The following is a 17,261-nucleotide window of genomic DNA, read 5'->3' on the forward strand; positions in this document are numbered from 1 at the left end:
CTGGCCCAGTGTCACCTGTGTGACACCTGTGCCCTGCCTCACCTGTGTGACACACCTGGTGTCACCTGTCCCCATTGTCACCTGGGCCAGGTGTCCCCTGGTGTCCCCGTGAGTGTCGAGTGTCTGTCCCCCCCGGTGTCACCCCCTGGCCTGGTGTCACCTGTGTGACACACCTGATGTCACCTGTCCCCATTGTCACCTGTCCCCACTGTCACCTGTGCCAGGTGTCCCGGTGTCCCCCATGTGTGTCGTGTGTCCATCCCCCCCGGTGTCCCCCCTGTCCCGGTGTCACCTGTGTGACACACTCAGTGTCACCTGTGCCCTGTCTCACCTGTGTGACACACCCAGTGTCACCTGTCAGTCCTGTGTCACCTGTGCCCCATGTCACCTGTCCCAGGTGTCCCCAGTGTCCCCTGTGAGTGTCGTGTGTCTGTCCCCCCCGGTGTCACCCCCTGGCCCGGTGTCACCTGTGTGACACAGCCGGTGTCACCTGTCCCCATTGTCACCGGTCCCCATTGTCACCTGTGCCAGGTGTCCCGGTGTCCCTGATGATTGTCGTGTGTGGGTCCCCCCGGTGTCCTCCCTGTCCCGGTGTCACCTGTGACACACCCCGTGTCACCTGTGTGTGTCACCTGTGCCAGGTGTCACCTGTGTGACACACCCAGTGTCACCTGTGCCCATTGTCACCTGTGCCAGGTGTCCCCCGGTGTCCCTGGTGAGTGTCGTGTGTCGGTCCCCCCCGGTGTCCCCCTGTCCCGGTGTCACCTGTGTGACACACCAGGTGTCACCTGTGCCCACTGTCACCTGTCCCTATTGTCACCTGTGCCAGGTGTCACCTGTGCCAGGTGTCACCTGTCCCAGGTGTCCCAGTGTCCCCTGTGACTGTCATGTGTCGGTCCCCCCGGTGTCACCCCCTGGCCCAGTGTCACCTGTGTGACACACCTGGGGTTACCTGTCCCTATTGTCACCTGTCCCCACTGTCACCTGTCCCAGGTGTCCCCAGTGTCCCCTGTGTGTGTCGTGTGTCTGTCCCTCCTCATGTCCCCCCTGTCCCGGTGTCACCTCTGTCCCCAGGCCCCGCCCTAATCCGGCCCGGCTATTCCGGGCTCCTTCATCCCCCGGGCCAGGACAGGGACACGTCACCTGTGCGTCACCTGCGCGTCAAACGCCACGTGTCACCCGCCCTGTCACCCGGCCCCGTCACGTGTCACCCGTCACACGTCACCCGTCAAGTGTCACCCGTCAAATGTCACCTGTCAAATGTCACCTGTCAGTGTCACACCCACCCGTGTCACACGTCACCTGTCACACGTCACCCGTCAAGTGTCACTTGGCAAATGTCACCTGTCAAATGTCACCTGTCAAATATCAGCTGTCAAGTGTCACCTGTCAAGTGTCACCTGTAAAATGTCACCTGTAAAATGTCACCTGTCAAAGGTCACACCTGCCCATGTCACCCGGCCCTGTCACACATCACCCATCAAATGTCACCTGTACAATGTCACCTGTCAGTGTCACAAGTCACCCATCAAATGTCACCTGTCAAATATCACCTATCAAATGTCACCTGTCAATGTCACACCTGTCACCCATCAAATGTCACCTGTCAAATGTCACCTATAAAATGTCACCTGTCAAAAGTCACACCTGCCCGTGTCACCCAGCCCTGTCACACGTCACCCATCAAATGTCACCTGTACAATGTCACCTGTCAATGCCACACCTGCTTGTGTCACCCACCCATGTCACACATCACCTGTCACACGTCACCTGTCAAATGTCACCTGTCAATATCACCTGTCAAAGGTCACCCATCAATGTCACATCTACCCCTGTTACATGTCACATCTCAAATGTCACCTGTCACCTGCCCGTGTCACACCTGTCATGTCACACCTGTACCTGGCACACGCCACATCTCAAATGTCACCTGTCAAATGTCACCTGTCAATGTCACACCTGCCCGTGTCACACCTGTCACAGCCCATGTCACACCTGGACATGTCACACCTGTTCCTGTCACACCTGCAGTGTCACACCTGCAGTGTCACACCTGTCCCCGAGCACCCCATTGTTCCTTTAGCCCCCCCCAAGACCCCAAAGGGACCCCCAGGTGTGAAAGGGGGGACCCCAAAATCTCCTCAGGTAACTCAGGTGTCACCCCAAAACCTCCCCAGGTAACTCAGGTGTGAAAGGAGGGACCCCAAAAACCCTCAGGTAACTCAGGTGTGAAAGGGGGGACCCCAAAACCCCCCAGGTAACTCAGGGGTCACCTTAAATCCCCTCAGGTAACTCAGGTGTGAAAGGGGGGATCCCAAAACCTCCTCAGGTAACTCAGGTGTCACCCCCAAACCCCCTCAGGTAACTCAGGTGTCACCCCAAAACCCCCTCAGGTAACTCAGGTGTGCAGGGGGATCCCAAAACCTCCTCAGGCAACTCAGGTGTCACCCCAAAACCCCTCAGGTAACTCAGGTGTGAAAGGAGGGACCCCAAAATCCCCTCCAGGTAACTCAGGTATGAAAGGAGGGACCCCAATTCCCCCCAGGTAACTCAGGTGTCACCCCAAAAACCCCTCAGGTAATTCAAGTGTCACCCCAAGCCCCCCCAGGTAACTCAGGTGTCACCTCAAAACCTCCCCAGGTAATTCAGGTGTGTTTGGGGGGGTTCCAGGTGTATTTTTGGGGGTCCCGGGTGTGTTTGGGGGGTCCCGGGTGTTTTTTGGGGGTCCCAGGTGTTTTTGGGGTGTCCCAGGTGTGTTTTTGAGGGTCCCAGGTGCCTTTGGGGTGTCCCAGGTGTGTTTTTGGGGCTCCCAGGTGTGTTTTTGGAGGGTGCCAGGTGTGTTTGGGGGGTCCCAGGTGTTTTTGGGGGGTCCCAGGTGTGTTTGGGGGGTCCCAGGTGTTTTTGGGGGGTCCCAGGTGTGTTTGGGGGGTCCCAGGTGTTTTTGGGGGTCCCTTAATTAGAGGGAATCACTTAATTAGGGGAGTCCGTTAATTAGGAGGGATGTCTTAATTGGGGGGGTGTCCTTAATTGGGGCAGGTCACTTAATTGGGGGAAGTGTCTTAATTGGGGGAGGTCATTTAATTGGGGGTCTCTTAATTGAAGGGGGTCCGTTAATTGGGGGGAGTGTGTTAATTGAAAGGTCCCTTAATTAGGAGGGGTCTCTTAATTGGGGGGGCGTCCCTTAATTGGGAGGAGGTTCCTTAATTGGGGGGACCCGTTAATTGAGGGGATCCCTTAATTGGGAGAGGTTCCTTAATTAGGGGGACCTGTTAATTGGAGGGATCCCTTAATTGGGGGGAGTCCGTTAATTGGGGGGACCCGTTAATTGGGGGGATCCCTTAATTAGGGGGGAGGTTCCTTAATTAGAGGATCCGTTAATTGGGGAGAGTCCGTTAATTGGGGAGGAGGTTTCTTAATTAGGGGATCCGTTAATTGGGGAGAGTCCATTAATTGCGGAGGTCCGTTAATTGGGGAGAGTCCCTTAATTGGGGAGATCCCTTAATTAGGGGTGAGGTTCCTTAATTGGGAGGGTCAGTTAATTGGGGAGAGCCCATTAATTGGGAGGAGTTCTTTAATTGGGGGGTCCGTTAATTGGGGGGATCCATTAATTGGGGGGAGGTTCTTTAATTAGAAGATCCGTTAATTAGGCGGAGTCCCTTAATTGGGGGGAGTTCGTTAATTGGGAGGAGTCCCTTAATTGGGGGAGGTTCCTTAATTTGGGGGAACTCGTTAATTGGCGGAGTCCATTAACTGGGGGAGAGGCTCCTTAATTAGGGGATCCGTTAATTGGGGAGAGTCCATTAATTGGGAGGGGTTCCTTAATTGGGAGGGGTTCCTTAATTGAGGGGAGTCTGTTAATTGAGGGGACCCGTTAATTAGGAGGATCTCTTAATTAGAGGGGAGAGTCCATTAATTGGGGGGGTCCGTTAATTGGGGGGGTTGAGCCCTTGGGGGGGCGGTTCCTTAATTGAGGGATCCCTTAATTAGGGGGGGGAATCCCTTAATTGGGAGGGGTCCCTAAATTACCCCAAAGAGGGGGGGGATGGGGGGGATCCCTCACTTGGGGGGGGTCTCAGGTCCCGGGGGAGGTTTAGGGGGGTCCCGGGGGGATTTGGGGTGTCCTGGAAGGTTTTGGGGGGTCCTGGGGGGGTCCAAGGGGTCCCGGGGAGGGGAGTTGGGGTCCTGGGGGGGTCTCGGGGGGGATTTGGGGGGTCTTGGAAAGGTTTGGAGGGTCCTGGGGGGATTTGGGGTGTCCTGGAAGGTTTTGGGGGGTCCTGGAGGGGTTTGGGGGGTCCTGGGAGGGTCCCAAGGGATCCCGTGGGAGTTCCAGGGGGGATTTGGGGGGTCCTGGGTATTTGGGGGGGGGTCTCTTACCTCTCCTGAGGTCCCGGGGGGGGGTCCCGGGGGGATCCGGGGAGATTTAGGGGGTCCTGGGGGGATTTGGGGAGTCCTGGAGGGGTTGAGGGGGTCCTGGGGGGGGGGGTCCCAAGAGATCTAGGGGGTCCTGGAGGGGTTTGGGTGGGGATTTGGGGAGGGTCTCTTACCTGTCCTCAGGTCCCGGAGGAGTTTTGGGGGTCCCGGGGGGGATTTGGGGGGTCCTGAGTATTTGGAGGGGGGGGTCTCTTACCTCTCCTGAGGTCCCGGGGGGTCCCTGGGGTATTTAGGGATCCCAGGGGGGTCCGGGGGGGGTCCCAGGGGGGTCCCGGGGGTATTTAGGGATCCCAGGGGGGGTCCTGGGGGGGTCCTGGACGGGTTTGGGTGGGCTTTTGGGGGGGTTGGGGTGTCTCTTACCTGTCCTCAGGTCCTGGGGGGGTCCCGGGGGTATTTGGGGGTCCCGGGGGGGTCCCGAGGTATTTGGGGGGGTCCCGGGGGGGTCCCGGGGGGGTCCCGGGGTGTGGGCGCTGCCCCCAGGGAGCCCGGGCCGTTCTGGCCCCGGCGCGGCCGCTGCGGGGGGGGGGGCGCGGGGGGGGCCCTAATCCCCCCCTCCCCCACCCCGCCCCTCCCCCACCCCCGGGAAAATCGGATTAACGGGGGGGGAGGGGGAGGGGGGAGGTGACACCGGGGACACGATGGGGGGGGACACGAGGGGACATTGGGGGGGGGGCGGGGGTGGCACTGGGGGGGTCCTGGGGGGGGTTGGGGACATGGAGGGGACATTGAGGGGACATTGGGGGGGTCCTGGGGACGGGGGGGGGGGACATTGGGGGGACAGGGGTGACACTGAGAGGGGACCTGAGGTTTGGGGGGGACATTTCGGGGACATTGGGGACACCCCTGGGGGGGGTCCTTGGGATGGGGGGACATGGGGGGGACATGGGGACACCCCTGGGGGGGGGGTCCTGGGGACGGAGGGGGACATTGGGGGGACAAGGGTGACACTGAGGGGGGTCTTGGGGAGGGGGCGGGACATGGGGGTGACAGGGGTGACACTGAGGGGGGACCTGGGAAGTGGGGGGGAGGACATTTAGGGGGGTCCTGGGGAGGGGGGGGACATGGGGACACCCCTGGGGGGACTCTGGGGGGGCTCAGGTGGGTGGGGGACACACGAGGGGACATTGTGGGGCTCCTGGGGATGGTGGGGGACATGGGGGGGACATTGGGGACATCCCTGGGGGGGGTCCTGGGGACGGAGGGGGACATGGGGGGGACAGGGGTGACACTGAGGAGGGACATGGGGAGTAGGGGGGGACATTTAGGGGGGTCCTGGGAGTGGGGGGACACACGAGGGGACATCGGGGGGGGTCCTGGGGAGGAGGTGGGGACACAAAGGGGACATTGAGGGGGGGACACGAGTGACACTGGGGGAGTCTGGGGAGGGGGGGGACATTTGGGGACACTCCTGGGGGGACACTGGTGACACTCGTGGGGGGTGGGAATTGGGGGGTGGGCACAGCCCGGTGGTATCCGAGGGGACAATTTGGGGACACGAGGAGACTTTGGGGGCTCCGCGGTCCCAAAATGCCCCAAAAATGCCCCAAAACGGCCCCAAAATGCCCCAAAACGTGGCCCAGATCACGCCCACCGCGCCTCGGAGGTGTCAATCAACGCTAAACCACGCCCCCAGGGAATAACCACGCCCCTTCTACGGCTTATATGGACATGTCCATATGTGGTTAAACCACGCCCACAGCGGCACATGTCAATCAACGCTAAACCACGCCTTCCTCAGAGATAACCACGCCCCTTCTAATCCTTAAATGGGACATGTCCATATATGGTTAGACCACGCCCATCTGGAGTTTGACCACGCCCACTCCGCTGTTTTCCCGCTTCGCCGCCATGATGGATTTGGGCGGAAAGCGGAAGTGACGTCACGGAAGGCGCCCAGGTCGGGCGGAAGTGAAGGCGGTGAGAAGGAGGTGAGAGAAACTGGGATGGAACTGGGGGGGACTGGGGGGACTGGGGGGGACTGGGAGGGACTGGAAGGAACTAGGGGGACTGGGAGGGACTGGGGGGAACTTGGAGGGACTGGGGGGACTGGGGGTTACTGGGATTGCTGGGACTGGTCATACTGGGAGTTACTGGTGCTGGTTGTACTGGGAGCACTGGGATTGGTTATACTGGGAATTACTGGGCGATACTGGGAGCACTGGGACGGGTTGTATTGTGACTTACTGGGAGCACTGGGATTGTTGGGACTGGTTTATACTGGGAGTTACTGGGGGGAGCACTGGGGAATACTGGGACTGGTTATACTGGGAATGCCGGGGGTTACTGGGAGCACTGGGACTGGTTATACTGGGAGTTACTGGGGGGATACTGGGAGCACTGGGACTGCTTATACTGGGAGCACTGGGATTGGTTATACTGGGAGCACTGGCGGATACTGGTGCTGGTTATACTGGGAGCACTGAGGGTTCCTGGGACTGGTTTATACTGGAACTTACTGGGAGCACTGGGACTGATTATACTGGGAGTTACTGGGAGCACTGGGACTGGTTATACTGGGAGTTACTGGGAGCACTGGGACTGGTTATATTGGGAATGCCGGGGGTTACTGGGGGATACTGGGAGGGGATACTGGGACTTACTGGGAGCACTGGGACTGGTTTATACTGGGGGTTACTGGGAGCAGTGGAACTGGTTTATACTGGGAGCACTGAGGGTTACTGGGGCTGGTTATACTGGGAGCACTGAGGGGGATACTGGGAGTTACTGGGAGCACTGGGACTGGTTATACTGGGAGTTACTGGGGTAGACACCAGGGGTTACTGGGGGCACTGGGACTGGTTATACTGGGAGCACTGGGAGCACTGGAACTGGTTTATACTGGGAGCACTGGGGGTTACTGGTGCTGGTTATACTGGGAATTACTGGGGGGGATACTGGGACTTACTGGGAGCACTGGGACTGGTTATACTGGGAGCACTGGGGGTTACTGGTGCTGGTTATACTGGGAATTACTGGGGGGGATACTGGGGGTTACTGGGAGCACTGAACTGGTTCTACTGGGAACGCCGGGGTTACTGGGGGATACTGGGAGCACTGGCGGTTACTGGGAGCACTGGGACTGGTTTATACTGGGGGTTACTGGGGGCACTGGGACTGGTTCTGCTGGGAGCACTGGCGGTTACTGGGACTGGTTTATACTGGGAGCACTGGGGGTCACTGGGGGCACTGGGATTGGTTATACTGGGAATGCCAGGGGTTACTGGTGCTGGTTACTGGGAGCACTTGGAGCATTGGCACTGGTTATACTGGGAGAACTGGGGAATACTGGGACTGGTTTATACTGGGGGCACTGGGATTGGTTATACTGGGAGGGATTCTGGGACTTACTGGGAGCACTGGTGGATACTGGAGCCGGTTGCACTGGGAGCACTGGGACTGGTTATACTGGGAGTTACTGGGAGCACTGGGACTGGTTATACTGGGAGTTACTGGGAGCACTGGGACTGGTTATACTGGGAGTTACTGGGAGCACTGGGACTGGTTATACTGGGAGTTACTGGGAGCACTGGGACTGGTTATACTGAGAGCACTGGGGGTTACTGGAGCTGGTTTATACTGGAAACGCTGGAGGATACTGGGGGTTACTGGGAGCACTGGGGGGGATACTGGGACTTACTGGGGGTTACTGGGAGCACTGGCGGTTACTGGGAACACTGGGACTGGTTTATACTGGGGGTTACTGGGAGCACTGGGACTGGTTTATACTAGGAATGCCGGGGGTTACTGGGAGCACTGGGACTGCTTATACTGGGAGCACTGGGAGCACTGGAACTGGTTTATACTGGGAGTTACTGGTGCTGGTTATACTGGGAGTTACTGGGGGGATACTGGGGGCACTGGGAGTTACTGGAACTGGTTTATACTGGGAACACTGGGGGATACTGGGACTGGTTTATACTGGGAGTTACTGGGAGCACTGGGAGCATTGGGACTGGTTTATACTGGGAGCACTGGTCTAAACTGGTCTGTACCAGTTTGTACTGGTCTATATTAATCTATACTGGTCCATACTGGTTTGTACTGGGAGCTCTGGTCTGTACTGGTTTATACTGGTCTGTATGACTCTATACTGGTCTATATCGATCTATACTGGTCCATACTGGTTTATACTGGGAGCTCTGGTCTGTACTGGTTTATACTGGTCTATCCCAGTCCATACTGGTCCGTACTGGTTTATACTGGGAGCTCTGGGTGGATTTTTGGTTCTCCTGAAATATTTTTTTTTTGGGATCTTCCCTTAAATTTTTTGGGGATCCCGGAAATTTTGGGATCCCGGATTTTTTTGGGATTTTCAGGGAATTTTTTTAGGATTTTTTTGAGAATTTTTTTTGGGAATTTTGGGGAATTTTCAGGTTTAAAATTTGTTCTAAAATCGGAATTTTTTTCCTCTTTCCCACAGGATTTTTGTCCCCAATCCCAGAATTTTTTGGGGTCCCTGTTGGAATTTCAGAATCCCGAATTTTTGTGGATTTTTTTGGGATTTTTTTGAGATTTTTTTGAGATTTTTTGAGATTTTTTTGAGATTTTTTTTTTTTTAATTTTGGGAAAATTTTGAGAATTTTTTTGAGAATTTTTTGGGAACTTTTTGGGCACTTTTTTGGAATTTTGGGAGAATTTTTTGGGAATGTTTTTGGAATTTTTCGAGATATTTTTGGGAATTTTTTTGGAATTTTTGGGGATTTTTTTGGGGATATTTTTGGATTTTTTTTGGCTTTTTCTTGAATTTTTTTGGGGATTTTTGGGGATTTTTTTTGGATTTTTTTGGGATTTTTTTGAGAATGTTTTTGAAATTTTTTAAGATTTTTTTTTTGAATTTTTTGAGAATTTTTGGGGAATTTTTTGGGAGGGATTTTGAGGAATTTTCAGGTTTAAAATTGGCTCTAAAATCGGAATTTTTCCTCTTTCCCACAAGAATTTTTTCCCCTTTCCTGGATTTTTTTTGGGGTCCTGTTTGAATTTTGTGATCCCCGAATTTTGGGGAATTTTTTTGGGAATTTCTTGGGAATTTTTTGAGAATTTTGAGGGGATTTTTTTGGGAAATTTTTTCTTTTAATTTTTGGGAATTTTTTTTGATTTTTTTTGAGAATTTTTAAAGATTTTTTTTTGAAATTTTTTTTGGAATTTTTTTGGATTTTTTTGGGAATTTTTGGGGATTTTTTGGGGAATTTTTTGGGAATTTTTTGGGAATTTTTTGGGGAATTTTTTTGAGATTTTTTTTGTAATTTTGGGGGTAATTTTTTTGGGATTTTTTGGGGAATTTTTTGAGAATTTTTTGGGAATTTTTTTGGGGAATTTTTTTTTGTAATTTTAGGGGAATTTTTTGGGGGGAATTTTTTGGGGATTTTTTTGGAATTTTTGGGGAATTTTTTGGTTTTTTTAAAAATTTTTAGGAATTTTTTGGGAATTTATTCAGGAATTTTTTTGGGGAATTTTTTTGGAATTTTTTGGAAATTATTTTGGAATTTTGGGAAAATTTTCAGGAATTTTTTGGGGAATTTTCACATTTAAATTTCACTCTAAAATCTGAATTTTCTCTCTTTCTCACAGGAATTTTTTCCCATTTTGAAAATTTTTTTGATTTCCCTGTTTGGATTCCAGAATCCCGAATTTTTTAGGAATTTTTTTGGGATATTTTAGACCTTTTTTGGGGATTTTTGGTGCCTGTTATGACCATCCACAACCTTTACATCTTCGACCGGGGCGGCTCCTGCCTCTTCTACAGCGAATGGCACCGGCGCAGACCCCCCGGGATCCCACAGGAGGAGGTGAAAATAAATTGGGAAATTTGGGAAAATTTGGGAAATTTGGGGATTTGGGGATTTGGGGGGATTTGGGGAATTTTTGGGATTTTTTTGGGATTTTTTGGGGAATTTTTGGGGATTTTTTCAGATTTTTTTGTGATTTTTTTGGGATTTTTTGGGGATTTTTTTGGGGTTTTTTTCAGATTTTTTTGTGATTTTTTTGTGATTTTTTTGGATTTTTTTGGATTTTTTTCTGATTTTTTTGGGGATTTTTTTGGGATTTTTTGGGGATTTTTTTTTGGGATTTTTGGGGGGATTTTTTGGGATTTTTTTGGGAATTTTCGAGGATTTTTTGGGGAATTTTTTGGGGATTTTTTTCAGATTTTTTTGTGATTTTTTTCTGATTTTTGGGGGGATTTTTTCAGATTTTTTTGGGATTTTTGGGGGGATTTTTGGAGACATTTAGGGGGATTTTTGGGGACTTTTTCAGATTTTTTGGGGATTTTTTGGGATATTTTGGGAACATTTGGATGGAGACCCCCTGGGATCCCGCAGGAGGAGGTGACACTAATTGGGGGAATTTGGGAAAATTTGGGAAAATTTGGGTGTTTTGGGATTTGGGGGGATTTGGGGAATTTTTGGGAATTTTTTGGGATTTTTTGGGGAACTTTTGGGATTTTTTTGGGATTTTTTAGGGAATTTTTGGGATTTTTTGGGGAATTTTTTTGGAATTTTTTAAATTTTTTTTTCTGAATTTTTTTTTAATTAAAAAAAAATCTTGGATTTTTTTGGACTTTTTAAATTATTTTTGAAATTTAAAATTTTTTTTGAATTTTTTTTCAATTTGGGGGAATTTGGGGGAAATTTTGGGGGATTTGGGGGATTGGGGGAATTTGGGGAATTTTTTTTGGATTTTTTTTTATATTTTTTTATTATTTTGGGTTTTTTTTGAATTTTTTTTGGATTTTTTTGTTTTTTTTTTTAATTTATTTTTTATTTTTTTGAATTTTTGGGATTTTTGGGATGTTTTGAGAATTTTGGGGAATTTTGGGGGATTTTGGGGGAAATTTTGGGGATTTTTGGGGATTTTTTTTCTTTTTTTTTAAATTTTTTCAAATTTTTTTGAATTATTTTTGATTTTTTTTTTAATTTTTGGAAATTTTGGGATTTTTTTGGGAATTCTGGGGAATTTTTGGGGATTTGGAGAATTTTAGGGGATTTTTTGGGGGGGGAATTTTTGGGAATTTTTTGATGATTTTTGGGCAGTTTTGGGACAATTTTCGGGGTTTTAAAAATAATTTGGGAGGTTTGGGAATTTTGGGGAATTTTTTGGGAATTTTTTAGGGGTTTTTTTTTGTTGGTTTTTTTTATGTTTTGGGGAAATTTTTTTAATTTTTCCTGAATTTTAATGGTTTTTTTGGGGAGATTTGGGGATTTTTGGGGATTTGGGAATCTCCCAAATTCCCTAAAATTCCCCAAATTTCCCTAAAATTCCCAATTTTTTCCCATTTCAGGAATTCAAGCTGATGTTTGGGATGCTTTTCTCTCTTCGCTCCTTCGTGGCCAAGATGAGCCCCACGGACATGTATCCAAAACCCAAAAAACCCCAAAAAACCCCAAAAAATCCACCAAAATTGGGAATTTTTTGGGAATTTTGGGAATTCGGGGCCCTGTAAAACACCAACCCCTCCCTGAAGGGTTTTGGGTGGATTTTGGGTGGATTTTTGGGAATTTTGGGGCAGATTTTTGGGAAATTTGGGGCAGATTTTGGGGCAGTTTTTGGGAATTTTGATGCAGATTTTGCGTAATTTTTTTGGAATTTTAGGCAGATTTTTGGGCAAATTTTTGGGATTTTTGGAGCAGATTTTGAGTAAATTTTTGGGAATTTTGGAGCAGATTTTGGGTAAATTTTTGGGAATTTTGGGGCAGATTTTGGGGCAGTTTTCGGGAATTTTGATGCAGATTTTGGGTGGATTTTTGGACAGATTTTGGGCAGATTTTGGGGGATTTTGATGCAGATTTTTGGGCAGATTTTGGGTAAATTTTTGGGAATTTTGAAGCAGATTTTGGGGCAGATTTTGGGTGGATTTTTGGGAATTTTGGGGCAGATTTTTGGGATTTTTTTGGCCGATTTTGGGGCAGATTTTGGGGAAAAATTGGGGCAGATTTTTGGCACATTTTGGGCAGATTTTGGGTGGGTATTTGGGGCAGATTTTGGGGCAGATTTTGAGTAGATTTTTGGTAGATTTTTGGTAGATTTTGAGCAGATTTTGGGCAGATTGTGGATGGATGTTTTGGAATTTTGGGGCAGATTTTGGAGCAGATTTTGAGCAGATTTTGGAGTGATTTTGGGACAGATTTTGAGTAGATTTTTGGCAGATTTTGGGTGGATTTTTGGGAATTTTGATGCAGATTTTGGGGCAGATTTTAGACAGATTTTGGGCAAATTTTTGGGAAATTTGGGGCAGATTTGGGGTAAATTTTTGGGCCAGTTTTTGGGTTTTTTTGGAGCAGATTTGGGGCAGATTTTGGGGGATTTTGATGCAGATTTTTGGGCAGATTTTGGGGCACATTTTGGATAAATTTTTGAGGATTTTGGGGCAGATTTAGGGCAGATTTCGGGAGGTTTTTTGGGAATTTTGGGTGGATTTTGGGCAGATTTTGGGCAGATTTTGGGCAGATTTTGGGGCAGATTTTGAGTAGATTTTTGGCTGATTTTGGGTGGATTTTTGGGAATTTTGGGGCAGATTTTTGGCAGATTTTGGGAATTTTGGGGCACATTTTGGGGCCAATTTTAGGCAGTTTTTGTGCCAATTTTGGGGCAGATTTTGAGCAGATTTTGGGGCATGTTTTGGGCAAAATTTGGGAATTTTGATGCAGATTTTTGGGCAGATTTTTGAGAATTTTTATGCAGATTTTGGGGAGATTTTGGGCAGATTTTGGGGCAGATTTTAGACAGATTTTGAGTAGATTTTTGGCTGATTTTGGGCAGATTTTGGGTGGATTTTTGGGAATTTTGGGGCAGATTTGGGGCAGATTTTGGGTGGATTTTTGGGAATTTTGGGACATATTTTGGACATATTTTGGGAATTTTGGGGCACATTTTGGGGCACATTTTGGGGCAGATTTTGGGGCCAATTTTAGGCAGTTTTTGTGCCAATTTTGGGGCAGATTTTGAGCAGATTTTGGGGTGATTTTGGGTGGATTTTTGGGAATTTTGGGACATATTTTGGACATATTTTGGGAATTTTGGGGCACATTTTGGGGCAGATTTTGGGGCCAATTTTAGGCAGTTTTTGTGCCAATTTTGGGGCAGATTTTGAGCAGATTTTGGGGCATATTTTGGGCAAAATTTGGGAATTTTGTTGCAGATTTTGGGCGGATTCTGAGAACATTTTGGGCACATTTTTGGCAATTTTGAAACAGATTTTTGAGCAAATTTTGCCCAATTTTCATCAATTTTTGCCCCAATTTTCAATCCGATTTCACTCTCCTGCTCCAGGCGCTCCTCCCCCGGGCTGGGAAAGGCGGGGAATTTTTGGGAATTGCGGGAATTCCATGATTTTTTAGCCTCCTGAGCTGGGCCAAGGCGGGACGGGTTCGTGTCGTTCCACACCAGCAAATACCGGCTCCATTACCTGGAGACGCCGTCGGGGCTGCGCCTGGTGCTCAACACCGACCTGGGGGTGCCCAGCGCCCGAGAGGCCCTGCAGCACATCTACAGCAACGTGAGAGCAAAATAACCAAAATCCCAAAAATCCCGACCCCAAAAAACCCAAAAACACGAAATTCCCACCCCAAAATTCCACCCGGAAGCCGAAAAATCCCGTCGCGAAATATCGAAATTTGTCCAAGTTTTAAAGTCCCCAAAACTGCCAAAAATCCCCAAAATTTGCACCTCAAACTGCTCTGAACCTCAAGATTGGGTTCCCCAAATCCCCCAAATCCCCAAAATCCCGGCCCCAAAAACCCAAAATCCCGAAATTCCGACCCCAAAATTCCACCCGGAACCTGAAAAATGCCCCAAATCTGCCCCAAAAATCCCCAAAATCCCCCAAAAATCCTCAAAAATTCCAAGGGAATCCCCCAAAAAAATCCCCCAAATCCCACCAAAAATCTCGACCCCAAAATCCCCAAATCTCGACCCCAAAATTCCAAATTTTAACCCCAAAATTCCACCCGGAAGCCGAAAAATCCGACCCTGAAACACCAAAACCCACCTGGGTTTTGAAGTCCCAAAAATGGCCCCAAATCCCCCTTGGAAACCCAAAATTGAAGCCCCAAAGAATCAGAATCCTGAAATTTGAATCCTAAAATCAAAAAATTCCCAAGTTCTGGCACCGAATCCCAAAATTTCAGCCCCAAAATCCCAAAATTTCGACCCCAAAATTCCAAATTTCAGCCCCAAAATCCAAAATTTCGACCCCAAAATTCCAAATTTTGGCCCCAAAATTCCACCCGGAACCTGAAAAATCTGACCCTGAAAAACCAAAATTTTCCCCCAAAATTGTGGGGATTTTCCTCAAATTTATTGGAATTTTCCCCCCAAAAAAATGGATTTTTCCCCCAAAAAAATGGATTTTCCCCCCAAATTTATGGGATTTTTCCCCCCAAAAAAGTGGATTTTTCTGCCAATTATGAGATTTCCCCAAAATAATGGGATTTTCCCTTTAATTTTATGGGATTTTCCCCCCAAATAAAAGGATTTTTCCCCCCAAAACAATTAGAATTTTTCAAAATTTGTGGGATTTTCCCCCTAAAATAAAAGGATTTTCCAAAATTAATGAGATTTCCACAAAATAACTGGATTTTCCCCAAAAATAATGGGATTTTTCCCCAAAATAACAGGATTTTTTCCCCAAAAAAATGGATTTTTCCCCCAAAAAATGGATTTTCCCCCAAATTTAGGGAATTTTCCCTCAAATAACAGGATTTCTCCCAAATTTTTGGGAATTTTCCCAAAAATAATGAGATTTTTTCCCCAAAATAACAGGATTTTTCCCCCAAATAACTCGATTTTTCCCCCAAATTTATGGGATTTTTCCCTAATTTTGAGGGATTTCCCCAAAATAATGAGATTTTTCCCCCCAAATAATGGGATTTTCGCGTGAATTTATGAGATTTTACCCCCAAAATCATGGGAATTTTCCCCAAATTTTTTGGAATTTTCCCCAAAATTTGTGGGATTTCCCCCAAATAATTGGATTTTCGCCCCAAAATAATGGAATTTTTCCCAAAAGTAATGGGATTTTTACCCCAAATAACTGGATTTTCCCCGAAAATCATGGGAATTTTCCCCAATTTTTTGGAATTTCCCCAAATTTTTGGGAATTTCCCCAAAATAATGAGACTTTTCGCCCAAATATGGATTTTTCCCCCAAATAATGAGATTTTTCCCCAAAAAACCTGGATTTTTCCCCGAAAATCATGGGAATTTTCCCCAAATTTTTGGGAATTTTCCCCAAATTTTTGGGAATTTCCCCAAATTTTTGGGAATTTCCCCAAATTTTTGGGAATTTTCCCCAAATTTTTGGGAATTTTCCTCAAATTTTTGGGAATTTCCCCAAATTTTTTGGGAATTTCCCCAAATTTATGTGATTTTCCCCCTTTTTTTCCAGCTGTTTGTGGAGCTGGTGGTGAAGAACCCGCTGTGCCCCCCCCGGGCCCCGGTGCAGAGTCTCCTGTTCCGGCAGCGCCTCGACGCCTTCGTCCGCAGCCTGCCCTACTTCGGGCCCAGAAACCCCAACTCATGAGCTAAAAAACCCAAAAATGACCCCAAAATCTGACTCTGGACCCCCAAAAACCCCAAAATTCCGACTGAGACCCCCAAAATCCTGATTTATGTCCCCAAAAACCCCAAATCCCGCAGCCTGCCCGACTTCGGGCCCCGGAACCCCAACTCATGAGAAAAAAATCCCAAAATGGACCCCAAAATCTGACTCAGGACCCCCAAAAACCCCAAAATCCGGATTGGGGGTCCCAAAAACCCAAAAAACCCAAAATAAACCCCAAAATCTGAATGGGGGGTCCCAAAAATCCCAAATCCCGCAGCCTGCCCGACTTCAGGCCCAGAAACCCCAATTCATGAGCAAAAAATCCCAAAACTGACCCCAAATCCTGACTCGGGACCCCCAAAAACCCCAAAATAGACCCCAAATCTTGATTGGGGGGCCCCAAAAACCCCAAAATCCCGACTGAGAAACTCAAAAAACCCCAAAATTCTGACTGAAAACCCCAAATCCTGACTGAGACCCCAAAATCCTGATTTACGGCCCCAAAACCCCCCAAAAACCCAAAATAAACCCCAAATCCTGACTCAGGACCCCCAAAAACCCCAAAATCCCGACTGAGAAACTCAAAAAACCCCAAAATTCTGATTTACGGCCCCAAAAATGCCCAAGTTCTGACTGAAAACCCCAAAATGTGACTGAGGAACCCCCAAAAAACCCCAAAATCCTGATTGAGACACAAAAACCCCAAAATAAATCCAAAATCCTGACTGAAAACCCCAAAATTCTGACTAAAGTCCCAAGAATCCCCCAAAATCCAGATTGAAACCCCAAAAATCCCCCAAAAATCCCCCAAATTCTGACTGAGACCCCAAAATTCAAACTAAAACCCCAAAAATCCCCCAAAATCCAGACTGATACCCCAAAAATTCCCCCCAAATCCCCCAAAATCCCCCAAAATCCAGATTGAAACCACAAAATCTGGACTGAGACCCCAAAAATCTCCCAAAATCCCCCCAAAATCCCCCAAAATCCAGATTGAAACCCCAAAAATGCCCCAAAATCCCCCAAAATTCAGATTAAAACCCCAAAACTCCCCCAAATCCACCTGAAACCCCAAAAACCCCAAACTCCCCCTGGGACCCCCCAAAAACCCTTTTGCGGATTATTTTTCCCCCCTAATTTAAATAAATTTGCATAAAAAGCCTTTTTTTGGTCATTTGATGTTTGGGGGGAGGGGCTGGGGGGGGAGGGGGGATCCAAATTTGGGATTTTTCTCCCAAAAATTAAATTTTCCAAAAAACTTTTCACTTTCCCCCCCCAAATTTCTCTTTTTTTT

At 48.2% G+C, this 17,261-nt stretch overlaps 1 protein-coding gene and 3 long non-coding RNA genes across 4 annotated transcripts; 2 read left to right on the forward strand and 2 right to left on the reverse strand.

Moving 5' to 3' along the window:
* Positions 1 to 6,314: 6,314 nt before the first annotated feature.
* TRAPPC1 (trafficking protein particle complex subunit 1) lies at positions 6,315 to 16,405 on the forward strand. Its single transcript, XM_083881506.1, has 5 exons — positions 6,315 to 6,359; positions 8,852 to 10,217; positions 11,708 to 11,778; positions 13,783 to 13,921; positions 15,812 to 16,405. The coding sequence occupies exons 2-5, from the start codon at positions 10,119 to 10,121 to the stop codon at positions 15,944 to 15,946; spliced, it is 444 nt and encodes a 147-aa protein (XP_083737632.1). The 5' UTR covers positions 6,315 to 6,359; positions 8,852 to 10,118; the 3' UTR covers positions 15,947 to 16,405.
* LOC310921386 lies at positions 6,817 to 7,895 on the forward strand. The gene is made up of 3 exons (XR_014592128.1): positions 6,817 to 6,856; positions 7,038 to 7,297; positions 7,844 to 7,895. It is a non-coding gene; the product is annotated as an uncharacterized lncRNA (long non-coding RNA).
* Positions 6,861 to 7,850, reverse strand: LOC310921385. The gene is made up of 3 exons (XR_014592127.1): positions 7,814 to 7,850; positions 7,101 to 7,313; positions 6,861 to 6,876 (listed from the first exon to the last, which is right to left on the reverse strand). It is a non-coding gene; the product is annotated as an uncharacterized lncRNA (long non-coding RNA).
* On the reverse strand, positions 7,923 to 8,222 carry LOC310921387. The gene is made up of 3 exons (XR_014592129.1): positions 8,186 to 8,222; positions 8,028 to 8,077; positions 7,923 to 7,963 (listed from the first exon to the last, which is right to left on the reverse strand). It is a non-coding gene; the product is annotated as an uncharacterized lncRNA (long non-coding RNA).
* Positions 16,406 to 17,261: the final 856 nt, after the last annotated feature.

Source organism: Zosterops lateralis (assembly GCF_965231275.1).
Source record: "Zosterops lateralis genome assembly, chromosome: 34".
In the NCBI taxonomy this organism is placed as follows: Eukaryota; Metazoa; Chordata; class Aves; order Passeriformes; family Zosteropidae; genus Zosterops; species Zosterops lateralis.

Bases quoted from the DNA above. Each gene is read 5' to 3' on its own strand.
- TRAPPC1 (XM_083881506.1), top strand. From the start codon at position 10,119: ATGACCATCCACAACCTTTACATCTTCGACCGGGGCGGCTCCTGCCTC. The intron at 10,218-11,707 runs GTGAAAATAAAT...TTCCCATTTCAG, and splicing joins CCGGGATCCCACAGGAGGAG to GAATTCAAGCTGATGTTTGG. The intron at 11,779-13,782 runs GTATCCAAAACC...AGCTGGGCCAAG, and splicing joins AAGATGAGCCCCACGGACAT to GCGGGACGGGTTCGTGTCGT.